Below are 17,953 nucleotides of genomic sequence, written 5' to 3'. Positions count from 1 at the left end.
CTGCCACAGGGGCTGCAGCCTACGCCATCGTTGGTGACTCATGGCAGCCCAGCTCCAGGTTGTTCAGCATCTTAGCTATGGAGGGCAGTGTCACTGGCCCTCATAGGTGGGATCCGAACCGGGGCCCTCTGGCGTCCCAAGCCAGTTCTTAACCATCGTGCCACTCGGCTGGCCCAGAGAAGATATTTTTAAAACATATCTAACGGGATCAGTATCTAGAATCTAGAGAACTGCTATAAATCAATAAGTAAAAGACAACCTAATCGAAAAATGGGTAAGAGATATAAAAAGATAGTTCACAGAAGGGGAAACACAAATGATCCACAAACTTATGAAAAGATGTTCAATCTCATTACCAATTAGAGAAATGTGAGCCAAAACTGCAGTGAGACGGGAAAGAATTAAGGTCACATCATTTTCTTCCACTGCTTCTATAAGTGCAAGTACAAATTTCCAATGTGCAAACCACTTTGGAAAATGGTTTGTCAGTACTTAATAGAATTGAACTTCTGTATACTCTTCAAGCTAGCAGTTTCACTGTTAGATAACGTACCTGAGAGAAACTCTTACACCTATTTATTAGGAAACACATACAGGACTGTTTGTCATAGCATTGTTCATAATAGCAAAAAAAGAGACAGGAAACAATCCAACTTACACAAGTAGAGTAGATCATTGAATTCTAGTACAGTGTATTTCCACAATGGATTACTATACGGCAGTGAAAATGGATGGACCCAGGTACCCATGTGAACAAAAGGATGAATCTCAAAAATGTAATGTTAAGGGAAAGAGACAAGTTACAGAAGGATCCATACACAATGAGTCCATTGTTATCAAGTTGAAAAACAGGAAAAGTGAAACTATATATACATTTGTGATAAATGTAAAGAAAAGCCCAAGAATGATTAATATAAAATTCAGCTTAGTAGTTGTTTCTGAGGAGGAGCACATAGGATCCTTCAAAGGTACTAAAAATGTTCTGTGTAAGATAGATGGTAGTTACATGGGTGTTTATTTTATTTATTCTTCTGTATGTATATTTCACAATAAAAAGTTTTTAAGAAGAGCACACTTGGTATCATTGCTTTCTTTCTGCTTAGTGTCTCTGCTACCTCTCCCCTAGGTAAATAATCTTTTTATTTCCCCTGGTCCTAGTAATTCCTATTACCAAGATATAGTTCTGTTGTCATTTAAAGCTAAATCTTGGTTGGGAGGAATATAATTTCTATTTATATAGGACAGCCTATTTATATAGGACAGTCAATTTTTAAATAGCTTCCATTTTCTTCTAAATGGGTCTTTTATGAAATTGGCAGCTCTCTAGATATTGTACTATACTGGTTTTCAAATATATATAGTTTGATTTTGAAAAAAATCATATGTCAGTCTTTAATATTTAAAACAGGTAGAAACGGAGTTGCCCTGGTTTAATGTACCCAGTATTCTAGGAATCCATGGAAATGCAGTTTGAACTTCACTGTTCTGCTTTGTAACTTAACATGGAATCTGAACCGAGGCAATAATCCTTTAGTATTTTCATGATTTCATAAAATCCTGACCCTTGAGACTACTCAAACACTAATTCTCCTTTACTTGGAAATTTAATTCTGAGGTAAGCTGTTTCCTAAAGAAGTGACTATTACTTATATCCCATGGTAGATATCACTACAATGTACCTGGAAGCTTATGCTTCTGTTGCAAAACATAGCTCTCCTAGCCAGAACTAACCTGTCCCCGGTGGCCTTGGGAAAGGCCAGTGAAAATATACATAACTGTACTCTCCCTGCAGACCTTTTGACTTAATGCAGGTTCTCCTTGATCTATGCCTTAGTTTGGATTTGGAATTCCTCGGCATTTCTTTGCTGTTTCATGGACTTACAGCGGAAAATGTTGATTCCAGAGGTAGCAGCCATCCTTCTCATGGATATTGATAAGTTTGTGTCGTTTTATTTTTGAGCTAAAATTGTTCCTACTAGTTAGAGTGAAACATTTTCAGCGAGTCAGACATGGAACCAGAATCTCAAGCTGGAATAGGCTTTAAAGATGGTTTTGACATTTCTTTTTAAGCAGCGGGACCCTCTCTTCTAAGGAAATCATTCCAGGAAGCTAAACGAGAGAGAGTTTAGAGTAAGGATGGAGAGTTGGAGTTACCCCAATCCTTCAGTGTCTAGGCACACCCTCCCCCGGCCTCTCTATACTTTGAATGAAAATGAGGCTCAGAGAGATAAGGTGATTTGCCCAGGAGCTCGTAGTAAATTGGCAGTAGAGTTAGGCTTTGAGCCCATCTTATAAGCAGATGGCCTAACTCCTAGTCCAACGTTCCTGTTTCTAAATTACATTGCTGTTCTGGACAAATCTCTCCAAGAAAACTCTTAAGTTGTTTCTTCTCACTGCTTCTCAGGTGAAGTATGGACATTAAAAACCAAATAGCATGTAAACATGAACATCCATACATGGATGAGGACCAATTCTTTTTGCTGCTTGCAGGTCATTATGACAAATGTGTGTTCTCACTTCGGGAGGAGAACAAGAGCGACATGAACACGGTACTGAACTACATCTTCTCTCATGCTCAAGTCACCAAGAAGAACCTTCTGGTCACAATGCTGATTGTGAGTACAATCTTTCAGAGCCTATAAGGATGGTGGATGATATGAAAAAAGCCTTTCTGATGGCTGTGGTCAGAGGAAAAGCTCCTGGCTTTTATAAATGTGGGATGAGTGGGGCTTGGGTTGTGGATTAGCAATTTCTCACATCTGCCTTTGTCCTTGACCTGGACGAACCTGCTTGCGGGGCAGGAAAGGATTGTCCTAGCGATTATGCATAGAATCCTGCACAGGAACTCTAGGCTCTTGACTCTACTTAGAGATGCCCTGTGCTTCTTTATTTCTGTTGTGACTCATGGCAGTATCTTTAAAATTTAGTCTAGTCCAGCCAGTGTACTTTTTCATAATAGCTCTTGTTTGTTCCATGAATATCTGCAATGGCTGTCATATTGAAAACTGAAGAACAAAAACAACTGTTAGAAATCTGATAGCGTTCCTCCCCCACCAAAGAGATTTAAATTTATTTTGCATCTTCGTCGGTCACTTTCTGTTTTATTTACGTGGAAATCTAAGATCAGGTTATTGTATTGGTAGTAGATATATGCTTTGGTCCCCATGACCGAGTAATATGAGAATTAGTAGAAAGTAGGAATGAGAGGTGAGACCAGTAGATGTGAATAGGACTAATGTACATTTGAACAGTGGGTGGAATTTTGGTGGACTTCAGGATTTTTAAAGATGATTTGTAAGTTCCTCACTCCAAGATTTTTATGATTGAGTTAATTCTAGGAATCAGAGGACAATAGGATTGTTCTTAAATTCCCCACCCCATGAATAAATGCCTTGTTCTTACATGTGTGTCTTTTTGGGGGTACTAGAGTACCTTTGGCTCCAAGAGTTTCCTTTCTTGTCCCTTTGTGGGGCTGGCATTTTGGGTACCTTAATCTCATCATTTCTTCTTGGAGGAAAGAAGCTATAAATCTTCACTGCTATTTTTTATTTCATAGTTCAGAATGAAGGGAAACTATCCACTTCCCATCTCTGGTTAACAACAGTGCCTCATTCAGTTATCTGCTTAGCTGGTTAACTCTCAAGGATATAACATTTTTTAGAGTACCTCACTTTTAAAATATCTAATTACAGGGACAGTTTGGGTACCCTAGAATAGCTAGAAGATGCATTTGAAAGGAAAAAAAAAATCTCAGCACTGTGTAATATTTCAATTTCCCCAAATGACATGATTCGAGAAAGAAGTGATGTTATCTATGGTAACTGGCTGATTTTTTTTTTTTTGTAGTTTTAGTTTTAATACAAAGATTGCTAATTCTCATTTGTATAAAGCCAAGACTTTCTGGTAGAAAAGGGTAATGATGAGGGAGTGGAAGAATCTGTCAGTTTGGCCCTAAAATGGGGTAGAATTTGCCTTTTTAGGAAGCTAATTATGGTGAGTTTTCATTTTATTATGATTACCTTTTTAAGGACTTAACAGTTTTCTGCACTAAAAATAGACCAAAGCCCAGAATCCTTGGAGCAGCAGAAGAGTAATGATCGTCCAAGACTGTCGCTGGGTTTCTTAAATTCTAATTTGTAAGATATAGGGGCTCGGCTCGCTCCTTTTGCGGAGTGATTGTAAGTAACGCTTGCCTTAAGAATCTCATTATTGGAACACGGAGCCATATTTCCTCTGAGAATTCTGGAGTAGCTTTGAGCCGGGGCTGTTCATTTCTCAAGTAATCACGCTGGTGTGATGGAGAGAGAAAATGGCAGCTGTTCGGAGCTCAGGCCTTCAATTTTCTTCAGAGTCCAGTCACTCAAGTGTGTAATTACACGGGGGTGCTGCAGAGGCGTTGGGCCCTGTCAGAGAACTGGTTTGAGGCTTTGCTTTCTGCTTTTGCCAGTCAGGACAGGCAGAAGGCAGAAGCCAATGGGACTCTGACTTGCTGCTGTTCTTTTTTTCCCCACCTTGTCATCCTGATTACTTCTTACCTGTGTGGATAGTACCCAAACTTTCTTTCCAACAGGCTGAGTTCTTTGGAGAAGAGAGGTGTTTGTTAGCATTTGGGTTTGAATGAATAGGATGGGGAGGGGGGGAGGAGGGAGGAGGAGGAGAAAGAAGGTTGAAGATGTGAACCAGAAAGATGGATTTGTCCTTTTCCTTATTTTGGCATTTCACATTTTTCTTTAAAAAACAAAACAAAACTCGGTAAACATAGTAGGATATGTAGGCTTTCATATCATTAACCTTCTTTTGAAATATCAGCTGTTTTCACCTCATTTAGAGATTTGGAAATCAAGACGTTAATTGATATGATTGAGCTAAGGGCCAGCTAGCAGTGACTTAAAGAGCAGGAATGAAAGCACAAAATGTGCTCCTTTCTGATCTGAATGCCAGACGTGGGCTTCCTGTTTCCTTCTTGGGCAATGATTAGATCCCCCACCCCCACCCCACATCTGCATCAATGGTGGTAGCTGGTAAAAGCCATTTTAGTTGTTTGGATTACTCTTTCCGGAGGTATTACTATCTTTTACGGGTATCACCTGGACATGGTAGCATTTGAGTCCCCCAGCTTGTGCGCTCAGCTCATTTCCTTTTCTTTGCTTACGTTGGCTTCCTGATTGATGTGATGTGCTCGGCATTCCAATCTCTGCTTTCTAGAAGTAGGAATGTGGATGGTGTGCTTTGCTGAGCTAGATATGATTTCTGGGGCTTTTGAACCTAGAGGGAGGGATCAAGAAAATCAGGCTTCCATGAATCAATGGTATGGAATGTGGGCTGCCCCAAGGAACCCTGGTACCCTCCAGGTATTAGCATAACTTTCCTAGTGGTAACTTGCTTCAAGAACTCTCCAGCAAATTTCTTCTCATCTTTCACCCACCCTATCTGGGAAGCAAAATATCAAGTAAAATGCTAAAGCCCTGTCAAGTTTTCTCCATTTGGAGGAATCTTGTGCCACAGTTGAAAACAGCCTGGAAGACTAGCAGTTAAGTTTATTTTTTGAAAGCTCTTCTCTTACGTTTTTTTTTTTTTTAAGATTTTATTGGGGAATTGGGTGAGGGGAACAGTGCTGGGGAATCGGGGGAAGGGAAACAGACAAGTTGCTGTCCTTTTGTTTTTCAGTCTAGTTGTGGAGGACGTTGCTTCACTGGCCCATGTTGGTATTATCATTGTGCTCTTTCCGGATGAGGCAGATCAGTCGCCGGCCTCTGGACAGCCGCTCACGGCGGCTCTTGGCAGCTCACACCGGCTGCCGGCCAATCGCTGGCTGCCGGCCACACACATGGTAGTTTATGGCAGCCCACTGCAGCAAGGGCTGCAGCCTATGCTGTCGCCGGCAACTCACGGCAGCCCAGCTTCAGGTCGAGCTGTTGTTCACCATCTTAGCTGTAGAGGGCACAGCGTCACTTGCCCTCATGTGGGATCCAAATTGGGGCCCTGCTGCTCAGAGCTGGCGTCCCAAGTCAGCTCTTAACCAATGCGCCACTCGGCTGGCCCTCTTCTTTCTTACATTTAATTTTCTAGGGAAGATCTTAGAACATTGTTTATGTTTGCTTAGAGATATTTAAGAGACTCTTTGGCCAAACGAAGCTACTTGGTACCAATAAAAAGTACCAACATCCTCAGGGCTGTTTAGATAGCCAAGTGCATATCCTACAGCCACCTTGATTTGAGTAGTTGTCCCCTCACTACTTAGTTTATTCCTGGCATGGTCCACGTGAACATGATATCAACATGCTTCCTTATGAGTAATGCCATGCCTATGAGCCTCTGGTTTGGTTTGGACAGGGAGCATTGAAGATGCCAATCAGTGCCTTTCTGTCCTCCGCTTAACATGACAGTAGATAATTTTGTCCAATGTGTAAGTAAAGAAGAAAGTATTTCTCAGTGAACCCAGTTTAGAGAGTAAGTGTGATATTAACAGTTTCTTGTGAAATATGCCTCATGACATCCTTGGAATGTCAAAAAAGTCCAATTGTGACTAGAAGAAGCTACCGATCCATTGCTGGTATTGGGATTAGCACCTCACCCACCTGAACACTTGTTAATGTCTTGAACACATTAGGTCACATTCTTTTCATTTTGAATTGCCTTCAGAACTTAGGATGCTAAGATCAAGTTGAACTTTATTTGGTTCTTCTGGCAGTCAGCTTTATAACTTTGGTTATGGTTTTGATGCGTAAGCAGGTTTGTTATATTTCTTCAAATCTGAAATATTCCCTGCTTGTTAGCCAAGGTTAAGAATAAAAACAAGAAATAACTGGGTAGTACCAATCTTTTTTTTTTTCTTATAAGATTTTATTGGGGAATTGGAGGAGGGAACAGCATTGGAGAATCAGGGAAGGGGAACAGACAAGTTGCTGTCCTTTTGTTGTTCAGTCTAGTTGTGGAGGACGTCGCTTCACTGGCCCATGTTGGTATTGTGATCATTACGCTCTTCCCGGCCGAGGCAAATCGGTTGCTCACGGCGGCTCATGGCAGCTCACTCATGATAGCTTACGGCAGCCCACTGCAGGTGACTCACGGCAGTCCAGCTCCAGGTCAAGCTGTTGCTCACAATCTTAGCTGTAGAGGGTGTAGCGTCACTGGCCCATGTGGGATTCGAACCGGCGGCCCTGCTGCTCAGAGTTCACGCTCCCAAGCCAACTCTTAACCCACAAGCCACTCAGCCAGCCTCTGTGTAGTACCAGTCTTAACCATTACTGAATAATAATTTTCACTTAGGCCTGCAGATTTATGCAAGTGACCTGTAATCCCAAAATCAGTGGGGTAGGTTCATTAAATGAACCTCTTTATTTTGAGAAAATATCTGCTGACATAGTCACCATTTAATGTCATTGTTACAAAATGTTCACCAGGATTAAACTTCCTTCTGGATGTTTGTATCTTGGGATGGGTGGTTCTGATGAACAAAATGGCCTTTCTTCCCTGGTGGTTTCTTTGAGAACTTGAACACTGTGTCTAGGTCAAGGACAAGAGAGGATTGAGGTTACTCTACACAAAATTGTCCATTGCTAATCATTTTCTAAGTATTAATGATGGCAATGGAGAAAATAATATTTGAATGGAAAATTTTGAAGTCAGGACAAACTAATGGAAGTAGTTGTTCATGCATACTGTATTTGATATTTCGTATCCCAGAGAGGTCTGGTTTTCTACTTAATCACAAGGAGCTCAGTCAGATTGTCATTTGGTGATCGTGAACAAAATAATTACTTCCTGCTATGTTTTCTAACCTCCATTGTTCACTTTTCTTACACTTACTGTTTCTTTTCCCCAACCCCTTTTCCCTCATAGTTATAAAATGAAATGCAGAAGTGGTTTTTTTAAAAGTGGTTTTGTGCATTTTGTTTTTTTAACTATATATGATCTATAGTTTTACTTATTTGTTTTAGTTTAATCTCAAAAGATAAGCCTGGATTTCCTTTTAAGGGAAGACATTCCATATCGAATCTGACAGGTTGGGTAGGTGGCTGTGTTCTTATTTGTTATGTTGGCTTTTGTTGTTAATGTTGAAACTTCAGTCTGGCTATTTACAGAATAGTACTACCCAGGACACCTTAAAAGGTGTTTAGATCTTTCAGTGGGTCATTCTGATGATGGAAGTAAATACCTCAGAAAGGAATATATTTCCTCTACTAGAAACCTTAGGTAAAGAGGGAGTTAGGTAGGAAAAACTTACCTTGGTTTCCCTACCCACTGTTATCTTTTTTCCATCTGTCTTTTTATGGTCTTGTCTTGGTAATTATATATATCTTCCTTGAAATTCTGTTTTGTTCCTTCATTCTCAACAAGATGAGACTTAATTGCATTTTCTCCCTCATCTTTGCTTTTACGCCATAGGATAGGTGGAATAGACCCTCTAGCCTGTGACTATATGCTTAGCTGAACCCTAGACTTAAAGTCATTTTAATAGCAGCTGTTCTTCCCACTCAGATGAGTGAATTCCCTGTGTTAAATAGGTGAAAACAATACATACTTGCACTTTCTTAACTATAAATCCCATCATGTGTTTTATGACTCTGGACAGTTGGAGCAGACCTTTGGTTGGTAGATTGGGGAACCAGAAAATATGTCCTGCTTTAAAATCTTTTAGAAGACTTTTTTCCGTAGCATAATGATGTTGTGTACTCCAAAGCTATCTACATTGTGATGTGGAAAGTAGTAGGGGTTGTAGAAAAAGTGTTTTGGGAAATGCATATATACTCCAAAAGCCCCAAGTTTTTATTTATACTGCTGTGGTCATGAACTATAAGGAGTATCCCTGAGATGGGGAAGGTTAAGTATGAAATGGAGATTCTTCAAGAAAAGGGCTCATAATCAAGGTAAGGAGAATATTGAAAAGCAGCAACAGGAAGTCTTTTGGGATCTGGTCATCTTTTGTGTCCTTTTGTTAGTAAGGGAGAATAAAAATGCACTAACATATAAAGGCAATTATTTCAAAGTCCAAGTAGAGGGAACTATACCTAAGCGTGTATATTTTACGTGGTGTGGTATTAAGAACTACTACTACAAATAGCTGTAAATTTCCAAAAAGGCCTTTATAAAAACTGCATCTGTGATTTTTTTCAGCTTAGATAAAAATTGCATGGATAATGGATGAATTTAGGGAATAAACTGACATTCCACTGGAGAAGAAATATTTTCCTCAAAATATGATAGAGATTTTTTTCTTAATAATTTTTAATGTTTAGGAGAGGAAGGACCCAATACTGAATAAACCACGGGTTGTATTGTAAGAGCTGTGTTTTTTCCCCTCTAATCCATCTAAGGATTTACCATGTTTAGATATTGTGGGATGATTCTTGGTACTGCAAGAGGATAAATGATTTTGGGTACAGAATTGTCAGAATATGAGATGGTATTTTTATTTAGTGTGTGTTTATAAATGAATAATTTGTTCTTGTGTTTCTGTTTTGTACCCTCCTGGGATGCTGAACATTTGTTTGAGGAATGAAAACCACCAGGAGTGGTTCCTTTTGCTTTATTCTGCCTTCTTTCCAAAAGTGGGAGAGGGAACAGGAAAGTCTTTCGTCCCTATATTATTTAAAACCTCTTAAACCATCATCTGTTATTTCTTACTCAGAATCCTTTGACCCCTTTTAAAAATGTCTCTGATGATTTCTTCTGCATGTTAAAAGTATAATATTGATGTATGAAGAAATACATTAGGAATTTTGAATCTGAATGAGGGATTTTGGCTTCTTCTAGCAGCAACTTCCTCTAGGATTTTGTTTACCACATTGTTTGGGATTAAAAAAGAAAAAAGAAATAGAAAGTTTGTGTTATCTTATTAATCCAGCTATGTTTACTTTGTTTTTATTCCCTTTTCCCATTTCAAAGTCCCAACCACCTCAGTTCCTTTTAATGTGGGTGTATATGTTCTTTTTCACCTTAACAATTAGGATCAGCTGTGTGGCCGGGACCCTACTCTCACAGATGAGCTGCTAAATATTCTCACAGAGCTCACTCAGCTCAGCAAGACCACCAACGCTAAAGTGGCACTTCGAGCACGCCAGGTAAGCAAGGACATGTGTCGGTTATCCTAAAAGAGAAATGGTTTTCGTAGATCAGGCAATGAGCTTTGTACTCTGTCACCTTACAGAGATGCAATTTTCTATGTATGTCTCACTACCCTCAGAACAAATGTTTTCATGTGGCATATGTTTTTTTAAAAGAAAAGAAAACTCAATGTTCGAGTCTCTAAAATAGGAGCCCTTTGCCCATTATAAAATCCTGTTATCATTCCCTACCCTTTCTGTGATAGTAAACCAGGGTCATGTGGAGGAAAGGAAACTGAGGGAAGGCAGTAGAATCAATATTTCTTACTTCCCAAAGGGAGCTGAGAAGCAGGTGAAAACTTCTAAGTGTATGGGGGGGGGTGGGAATCAAGTGTGGAAAGCCGAAAGATAAAAGATAATGAAATGAATCTTAGGTGCTAGCGATCAGAACAACCCCAGAGAAGTCCGGTTTCCCCCTGCCGTCTACATTTCCATTACAAAAGGTTTCCGCAAGGAAGCCTAGAGTTGGCGCTCCCTTTGTGTTCTGGTGCAGGGCATCGACCAGGAAGCCGCATTTGAAGCTGCTCAGTGACCTTCTTGCTTTCTCTACAATTGTATCCATGTCACTGAACTACTCAAAGTTATTGAACCTCTCGGTGACCTGCTGAGAGGATTCAGGTCCTGCCGTGTCCCCGCTTGTTTGTGACGGTGCTTCCACGCTCCCTGCCCCTCACATGCGTTGGTGTTACATCCAGACCTTGATACTGAGTACCTGGGGCTGTCAGGGCCGCTTTCCCTGGTCTTGCTTCTACTTGAGAGTTGCAAAAGGCTAGCCAGCTCGGCTGCATCCTCCTTCCCCACAGCTGCTCCCTGCCAGACCTGATTCCCAATTAACAGCTAGTCAAGCAGTCCCCAGGACTAGCAGCTTTGCAGTAGTAAATCACATGCACTGATGGAACTTGATTGAAGCTGTTTTCTCTCCCTTCCCCCTTCCCCCCATGGGAAATCGCCCACAACGCAAATCATGGGGAGAGTCAACTGAGATGCAGTATTTGGTGGCATTGGCTTTATGTTACAGGACCTAGAAGTTGTTTTACTTGGTCTCTGTTTTATCTTTGATGCCTGCACTTACAGATTTATATTTATTGCTTTTGTATCAGAGTTGCCTAATAGGAGCCTAGAATAATCACCCCCTTAGGAACTTACGCCTCTTATTTTGCTCTCACTCTAGGTTCTTATTGCCTCCCATTTGCCATCATATGAGCTTCGCCATAATCAAGTAGAGTCTATCTTCCTATCAGCCATTGACATGTACGGACATCAGTTTTGCATTGAGAACCTGCAGGTACACTTACAACCCTTTCCTACCTCTCTGCACACTTGTTCTCTTTATTCCCACGCACAGTTTAATTAAGTAATCAATCAATTTTGATTCTCTGTGTAATGAAGTTTTATACCTTGACTTTCTAAAATGATTTATACTTATGAATATTTTTTTTTCGTTAAAAATGCTGTTAGAATTGTGGTTTAGCTTAAAAAATCAAATTGGCCTTGCCTTGATAGACGTGTTCTATTGAAGTCTTTACCTCTTGTGCTTTAATTTTATTTTAATGCTTACAATTAAGCTTTATAGAGAACCAATTTTATAAAAGAGTATTGGCTAGTTTCACTAATTGGAGGGACCCGGACTGTTATTTTTTAAGCATCATTTTCTCAGGAATGACTTTCTGTTTGTGGATCTGGAAAAAAGGACAGTTGTTACAGCTAGCTAAGGGGATCTTCAGGCTTTCTGTCAGATTTCCTTCTGGGGAACCTAGATTAGGGAGAAGGATGTTTTGTTTTTTTGGTTCATAGTTGAAATAGAAGGTTTCATTGGGGCTCAAGTCTGTGGCTTACCATAGTGGAATATTGAGACAATATTTAGGAAGTTGAGTACAGATAAATGTTAGAAAGGATGATAATACTAGTCATAAACACTTATATTAACATATAATTAATGCATTGTTAATGCATTATTCCAAGAATTATACATATATTAAATCTTCTAATGCTCATAAAAGCCCTATGAGGATATGTATTATTTTCCTCATTGAGTAGCTTGAGGAAGCTGAGGCACAGAGAAGGTAAATTCATGCATGACATTCATAGACAAAATTCTTAAGTTTCACTAGATGCTTCAAATCCTAATTTCAAATTGAAATTGTTCTCTTTTGGATGTAATGGTTCACATTGTACCTTCCAGAAACTCATCTTGTCCGAAACATCTATTTTTGATGTCCTACCCAACTTCTTCTATCACAGCAACCAGGTGGTGAGGATGGCAGCTCTGGAGGTAAGTTTCCATAGTAACGTCACATGATGTAACCTTTTTCTTGATTTCTAGCTGATTTCTTCTGTCCATTTGGCTATCGCATCAATCCTTTTTCTTTGGCCTTAAGGTTGGTTCTTAAGAGTAGCATCTTCTTTTCCTCTGAAACTAATGCTGAACTGTGGTCTGGCTTTACCCAAGTGTTTCAGCTGAGCTAACCACCAGCTTCTGGTTTCCAGTCACAGGAAAATAACTGCCAGCATTTTTCAGTAGTCTCTACTTTCCAGGTATATTTGATTCTTTCATTTCATAATGAATTAGGATTCCCTGTAACACCCCAAGTGGGTATTACTGATCTGACTGATCAGAACATGTTCCATTTTGTGATTTGGGCCAAATAACATGGATTTTAGTTATATTCTGAATTGCCAAACATCTCTTATGAAATATTTCATCATGAGAAAAAAAGTAGTAACATTTAATGAACTGCGTTTTCAGTGCTTGACTTTATTTTTCTCATTTAATCCTACAATTACTTCATGAAGTAAGAAGAAAGTGAGACTCTGAGAGGTTAAGTGACTTGTCCAAATGCACATAGATAATAAGTGGGAGAGTTTGCCTTCGCACCCAGGTCAATCTAACTCACAGACTTTTCTGTTTGCACTACGGCACACTACTTCATTAGGCACAAAAATTGCTGCTGTAAAATTGCCAAGGACATGTTTTTTTAAGATGAGGGAAAAGGATTGTTTTAGATGATTTTACGTGCTATGACATCACTATAGTCTGTTGCGAGCTCTTTTGAGTTACTCGTTATTTGTATTCTGTGGGTAGAGTATATCATACTCAGTAAAGATCAAATTTTAAAAATATCTGAGTATTTTACAGTGCTTTCATGTCATTTAATGAGCAGTCTCCTTTACACCTCACATGCTGATAGAATCCCACGTAGCATTTTATGTGCATGGCAAATTGGCTGTGAAGTACATAAGGCTGGACTGATGGTTTTTGCTGAGATGTAGCCTGTTGCTGTTTCTTTTAACTCTTGAGTCAAGTTAGTGTGTTTGAGATATTGTATGTCAAATTGTGCCTTACTGCTTTTGCCTGGTGTTGGAGGGAGAGACATAATCTAAAACTGATTTGGGACAATGGGAACACAAAACAAAACGAGATAAAAGTACAAGACATAGTTAAAAGGGTTGACCTGTACTGCAGTTATTTCTATCTTCACTTCTCAAGTGGCCCAAAATCAGCACCTTTCATTTTTCTCACTGCTTGCTTTTATATTCTGTTGAAATGATCATGCTTAATGAGTTAATAGTCATGGTTCTATATGCTCTCTTTTGCTAAAGATCAAACCTTTTCCTGAGTTTAGGTTGGTGTGCAAGGTTTATGGCACCCCTACAGGCGTCCAGCAGAGGCAGGCTAGTTTTGTTTCCCTTTATAGTCATGGGTATAGTTTCAAAATTCCAGCTTTATTAATTAAAGCAAGTATTTTTGTATAGAGCCTTGGGACTTCGGTCACCACAGATTCCCTATTTTTGCATTAGATACTTCTTTTCAAGACTGTCTTTTTTCCTGGGCTAACCGTCTCTTAGCTCCTGTTTTTTGTGTTTTTTTTAAGATTTTTATTGGGGAATTGGGGGGATGGGAACAGTGCTGGGGAATTGGGGGAAGGGGAACAGACAAGTTGCTGTCGTTTTGTTCTTCAGTCTAGTTGTGGAGGACGTTGCTTCACTGGCCCAAGTTGGCACCATCATTGCGCTCTTCCCGGGTGAGGCAGATCAGTCGCCGGCTTCTGGACGGCCGCTCACTGCGGCTGCTGGCCGCTCACGCTGGCTGCTGGCTACATACGGTAGCCCATGGCAACCCACTGCCACAGGGGCTGCAGCCTACGCCATCGCTGGCGACTCACAGCAGCCCAGCTCCAGGTTGAGCTGTTGTTCAGCATCTCAGCTGTAGAGGGCAGTGTCACTGGCCCTCATATGTGGGATCCGAACCTGGGCCCTCTGGCGTCCCAAGCCAGCTTTTAACCATCGCGCCACTCGGCCGGCGCCTCTTAGCTCCTGTTTTTAAAGTGTATTTACTGAGGATTACTTTTTCACCAGGTGTATGTTCGAAGGGCTTATATTGCCTATGAACTTAACAGTGTACAACACCGCCAGCTTAAGGACAACACCTGCGTGGTGGAATTCCAGTTCATGCTGCCCACATCTCATCCAAACAGGTGAGTTTGAGCTGGTATCTGCACCTGAGCCAGCCAGAGCTCTATCAGGAGAATGAAGGGGAGTAATGCGTATGATAATTCCATGTTTTTTTAAAGCTAGAAATGTAGAGCAGAACATGAACAAATTTAAATGATGAGAGAAGAGTCTCTTGGTGCGCTTCTTTTTTTGAATCCTTGACTTGGAGAGAGACAGCATGGCCTAATTAAGATAAAAGTTTAGGATTACTCCATTCAGTTTTGCTTGTGTTATGTCACTGAGGAAACATAGCTCTTCTTTTTTTTAAGTTAGAATTTACTAGCATTTTACTTGCTAAAACTTTGCCAGAAAATCAGTTTTTTAATAGTGTAAGTGAATATTTAGAACATAGAAATATCTTGGGTGGAATGCTTTTCTTTTCAGTATGTTTGCTATGGGCTAAGGTATACCTGATCCAATTTCATTATCTGCCTAAAAACAGACACCTGAATTTAGCAGTTGAAACTCCATCAGTTTTTAAAAATCACCTTAAGAAGCAAACTTACATTCAAGTAAATTAATTAAGCCGTACTAATTCCATTATCGTCCCCTTCCTAAGCCCTGTTAAAAAATAAAATAAAATGCACATATGAAAATTTGTTTCAGTATTACTTTGGTTTTAAAATGAAAATAGTTTATCTTGTATGCTCATTTATTTCTCAACTATTCTGAGGCAGTGAAAATCTAGGAATTCCGCCCACACATATGTTCATTCCCCTTTTGTATTTTCATTCTTTCTAGTAATACCACAGGAAATATAAATACCACAGCCAATCTTAAGCTGCCCCCCTCCATTTCTTCTTTATGGCCTTTGGTTCTTCACTTTATATTACAAAGTACTGTGTCTTTGGGGATCCTTAGTTATAGACACCAGAAATGGCTTTGTTCTGAATTGCCACTTCACCCAAAGCATTAGAAACCCTTCCTGAAGACAAAGAAGTCTGTGCTGAGACTTTTGGCCACTGGATGCCACTGTTGATCCAGCAGAGGTCAGCAGATGAGCTGCAGCATCTTCAGAAAAAGTACTTCTCTTCTTTGTCTCAGAAGATCCTTTCACTTCTCTACCTCAAAAATACCTTATGGCTGGCAGAGAAAAGCATATATCCTTGATTTAGCAAGCATCTCTCGGTACATTTTTGCCTCCATGGATTTCAGAATCTCATTTTCTAGAAACGAATGGTTGTCCTTCAGCGAGCAGTGAAGTACTCATGGCACACATGGGCTCAGCCCTCGGTCATCTTTCTTTTCCTGCATTCCTTGAATAATTGTAGAGAAGTACATGCTATACTTAATGCTCTTTGTAATTCTCAGGACATTCTCCTTTTCTTCTTGCTTTCGACTCCCTCTTCCCTTTGGACAGTGATTTGTAGTCAGGCTGCAGAGCTGCTTCTGATTTCCTTCCCTCCTCATCGCTCGCCTTGTCTTTCTCAATTGCTCTCCCTGTCCTACTTTTTTTTATTTGAGGATATGTGTCCAGTTTGGTGAGGGATAGTTGACTGGAAAATGAGAGAAATGCTTCTTAGCAGTTTGTTAAGAAATCTTATTCACCTTTCTATCTAAAGTGTGTGAATCTTGATTATCCCTGATATGGTTTCAAAACTTGTATACTTGTTCCTCCTAACATAGGAGGTATACACACTCCTATGGATAAATACCAGACTTGGACAGGACTATAATTCTGTAGTCTCTCGAAAGTCTTCCTTGGTTGTGTGTATATAAAATTAGAAACTGCAGGATGATCATTTATTATCATTATTATTGGTAGAGATGTAAAGGTAAAAGATAAGGGCCAATAAAAGGGGAAAGATAAAATAATCTTCTGAAAACCAGAAAAATGTAAAAATTGCTTTAATGCTTTTTTAGATGTAAAGTCCTTTTGTTAGTTTAGGAATATGAAATGTATTATCAGATCTAATCATAGAATGATATATTCAAGTTTTCGGGATTTGTACCGTATTCTGACACCAGCTGTTCAATTGTGACACCAGCTACTTCGTGTTAGATCAGCTGCCACAAGTTAAGGGCTCAGTTCTCCACAAAACTGCCCCTACATCAGATGAGGCCTCAGGTGGGGTTCCAGACCACCACACTTCTGACCAACTAGCTACAAATTTAAGGATTCCCATGACCCCCTCAAGATTAGTATTTCATTAGAACAACTTCATAGAACTCAGCAAAGCACTATACTTATGATCACAGTTTTATTACAAAGGATACAGATCAGGACCAGCCAAATGAAGAGACACACAGAGTACGGTCTGGGTAGGTCCTGAACACAGAGCTTCTCTGTTCTTTCCCTGGGGAATCAGGGCATGTCATCCTTCCATCATATCAATATGTTCACCAACCAAGAAGTTCCACTGAGCTTCAGTGTCCAGAATGTTTATCAGGGTTTCATTGCAACAGCGTGATTGAATCATTGGTCACATGATTAAACTCAATCTCTAGCCCCTTTACCCTCCCCAGAGGTCCAGCTGACTGAAAGCCCCCAACCTTCTAGTCACACGGTTGGTCTTTCTAGGGAGCAGGCCCTGTCCCAAGATAGCTCACCTTGGCATAAGTTCGGGTGTGATCCGAGGGGCTCATGAATAATGAAGACACTTCTATTACTTGAGAAATTCCAAGGATTTAGAGTCTCCCTCTCTTCTCTCACAGGAACCAGGGACAAAGGCCACAAATTCTTTATTATATAATAGGCCTACTCACCATACAAAAGAATTATAGGGTCTTTTAGTTTTAGCTAGTTTTGAGCCAAGTTTCAACTTTTTTTTCTAACTCCAGCACTTTTATTCTTTTCCAGTTTTACTGTTTTGAATAAGCAGGCAATAAGCATATTGTTTCTTAGTCTCCTGTAACTTATTTCTGTAGAATATCTTCCAGTGCCCATTCCATTCCCAGTCTTGTAAGGCTCAAGGACACGATTATGTCCATTGACCTCTAGATTAATGATTCTCAGAATTATCTAGGAAGTGTTGTAGAAATACACATATTGGGGTCCTGACTCCTAAGATTCTGATTTATTTTGAACCAAAGTACAGGGGACCGCTTTTTGAAAAAGCTCCTCTGATAATTCTGATGAACAACTACAATTGAGAATCAGTACTGCTAGACTAGTACTGTCCAGTGGGAATACAGTAGTTCCTCCTGACCACAGGGGATATGTTCCCAGACCCCCAGTGGACGCCTGAAATCGCACATAGTACTGCACCATATATATATATATATATACACTATTTTTTCCTATACATACATACCTATGATAAGGTTTAATTTATAAGTTAGGCACAGTAAGCGATTAACAACAATCATTAATAAAATAGAACAGTGATAACACACTGTAGTAAAAGTTGTGTGAA

The 17,953-nt window shown here is 39.9% G+C and overlaps 1 protein-coding gene across 1 annotated transcript in view; it reads left to right on the top strand.

Moving 5' to 3' along the window:
- ACACA (acetyl-CoA carboxylase alpha) overlaps positions 1-17,953 on the top strand; it is a 368,135-nt gene that overhangs the window by 214,690 nt on the left and 135,492 nt on the right. The window contains exons 26-30 of the mRNA XM_019636609.1: positions 2,491-2,615; positions 9,951-10,064; positions 11,278-11,391; positions 12,289-12,378; positions 14,463-14,581. Coding sequence (XP_019492154.1) covers positions 2,491-2,615; positions 9,951-10,064; positions 11,278-11,391; positions 12,289-12,378; positions 14,463-14,581 — 562 coding nt within the window. The remainder of the gene's footprint in view (positions 1-2,490; positions 2,616-9,950; positions 10,065-11,277; positions 11,392-12,288; positions 12,379-14,462; positions 14,582-17,953) is intronic.

This window comes from Hipposideros armiger, unplaced genomic scaffold, assembly GCF_001890085.2.
Source record: "Hipposideros armiger isolate ML-2016 unplaced genomic scaffold, ASM189008v1 scaffold_29, whole genome shotgun sequence".
NCBI lineage: Eukaryota > Metazoa > Chordata > Mammalia > Chiroptera > Hipposideridae > Hipposideros > Hipposideros armiger.
This window is presented reverse-complemented; position numbering and strand designations above follow the sequence as displayed.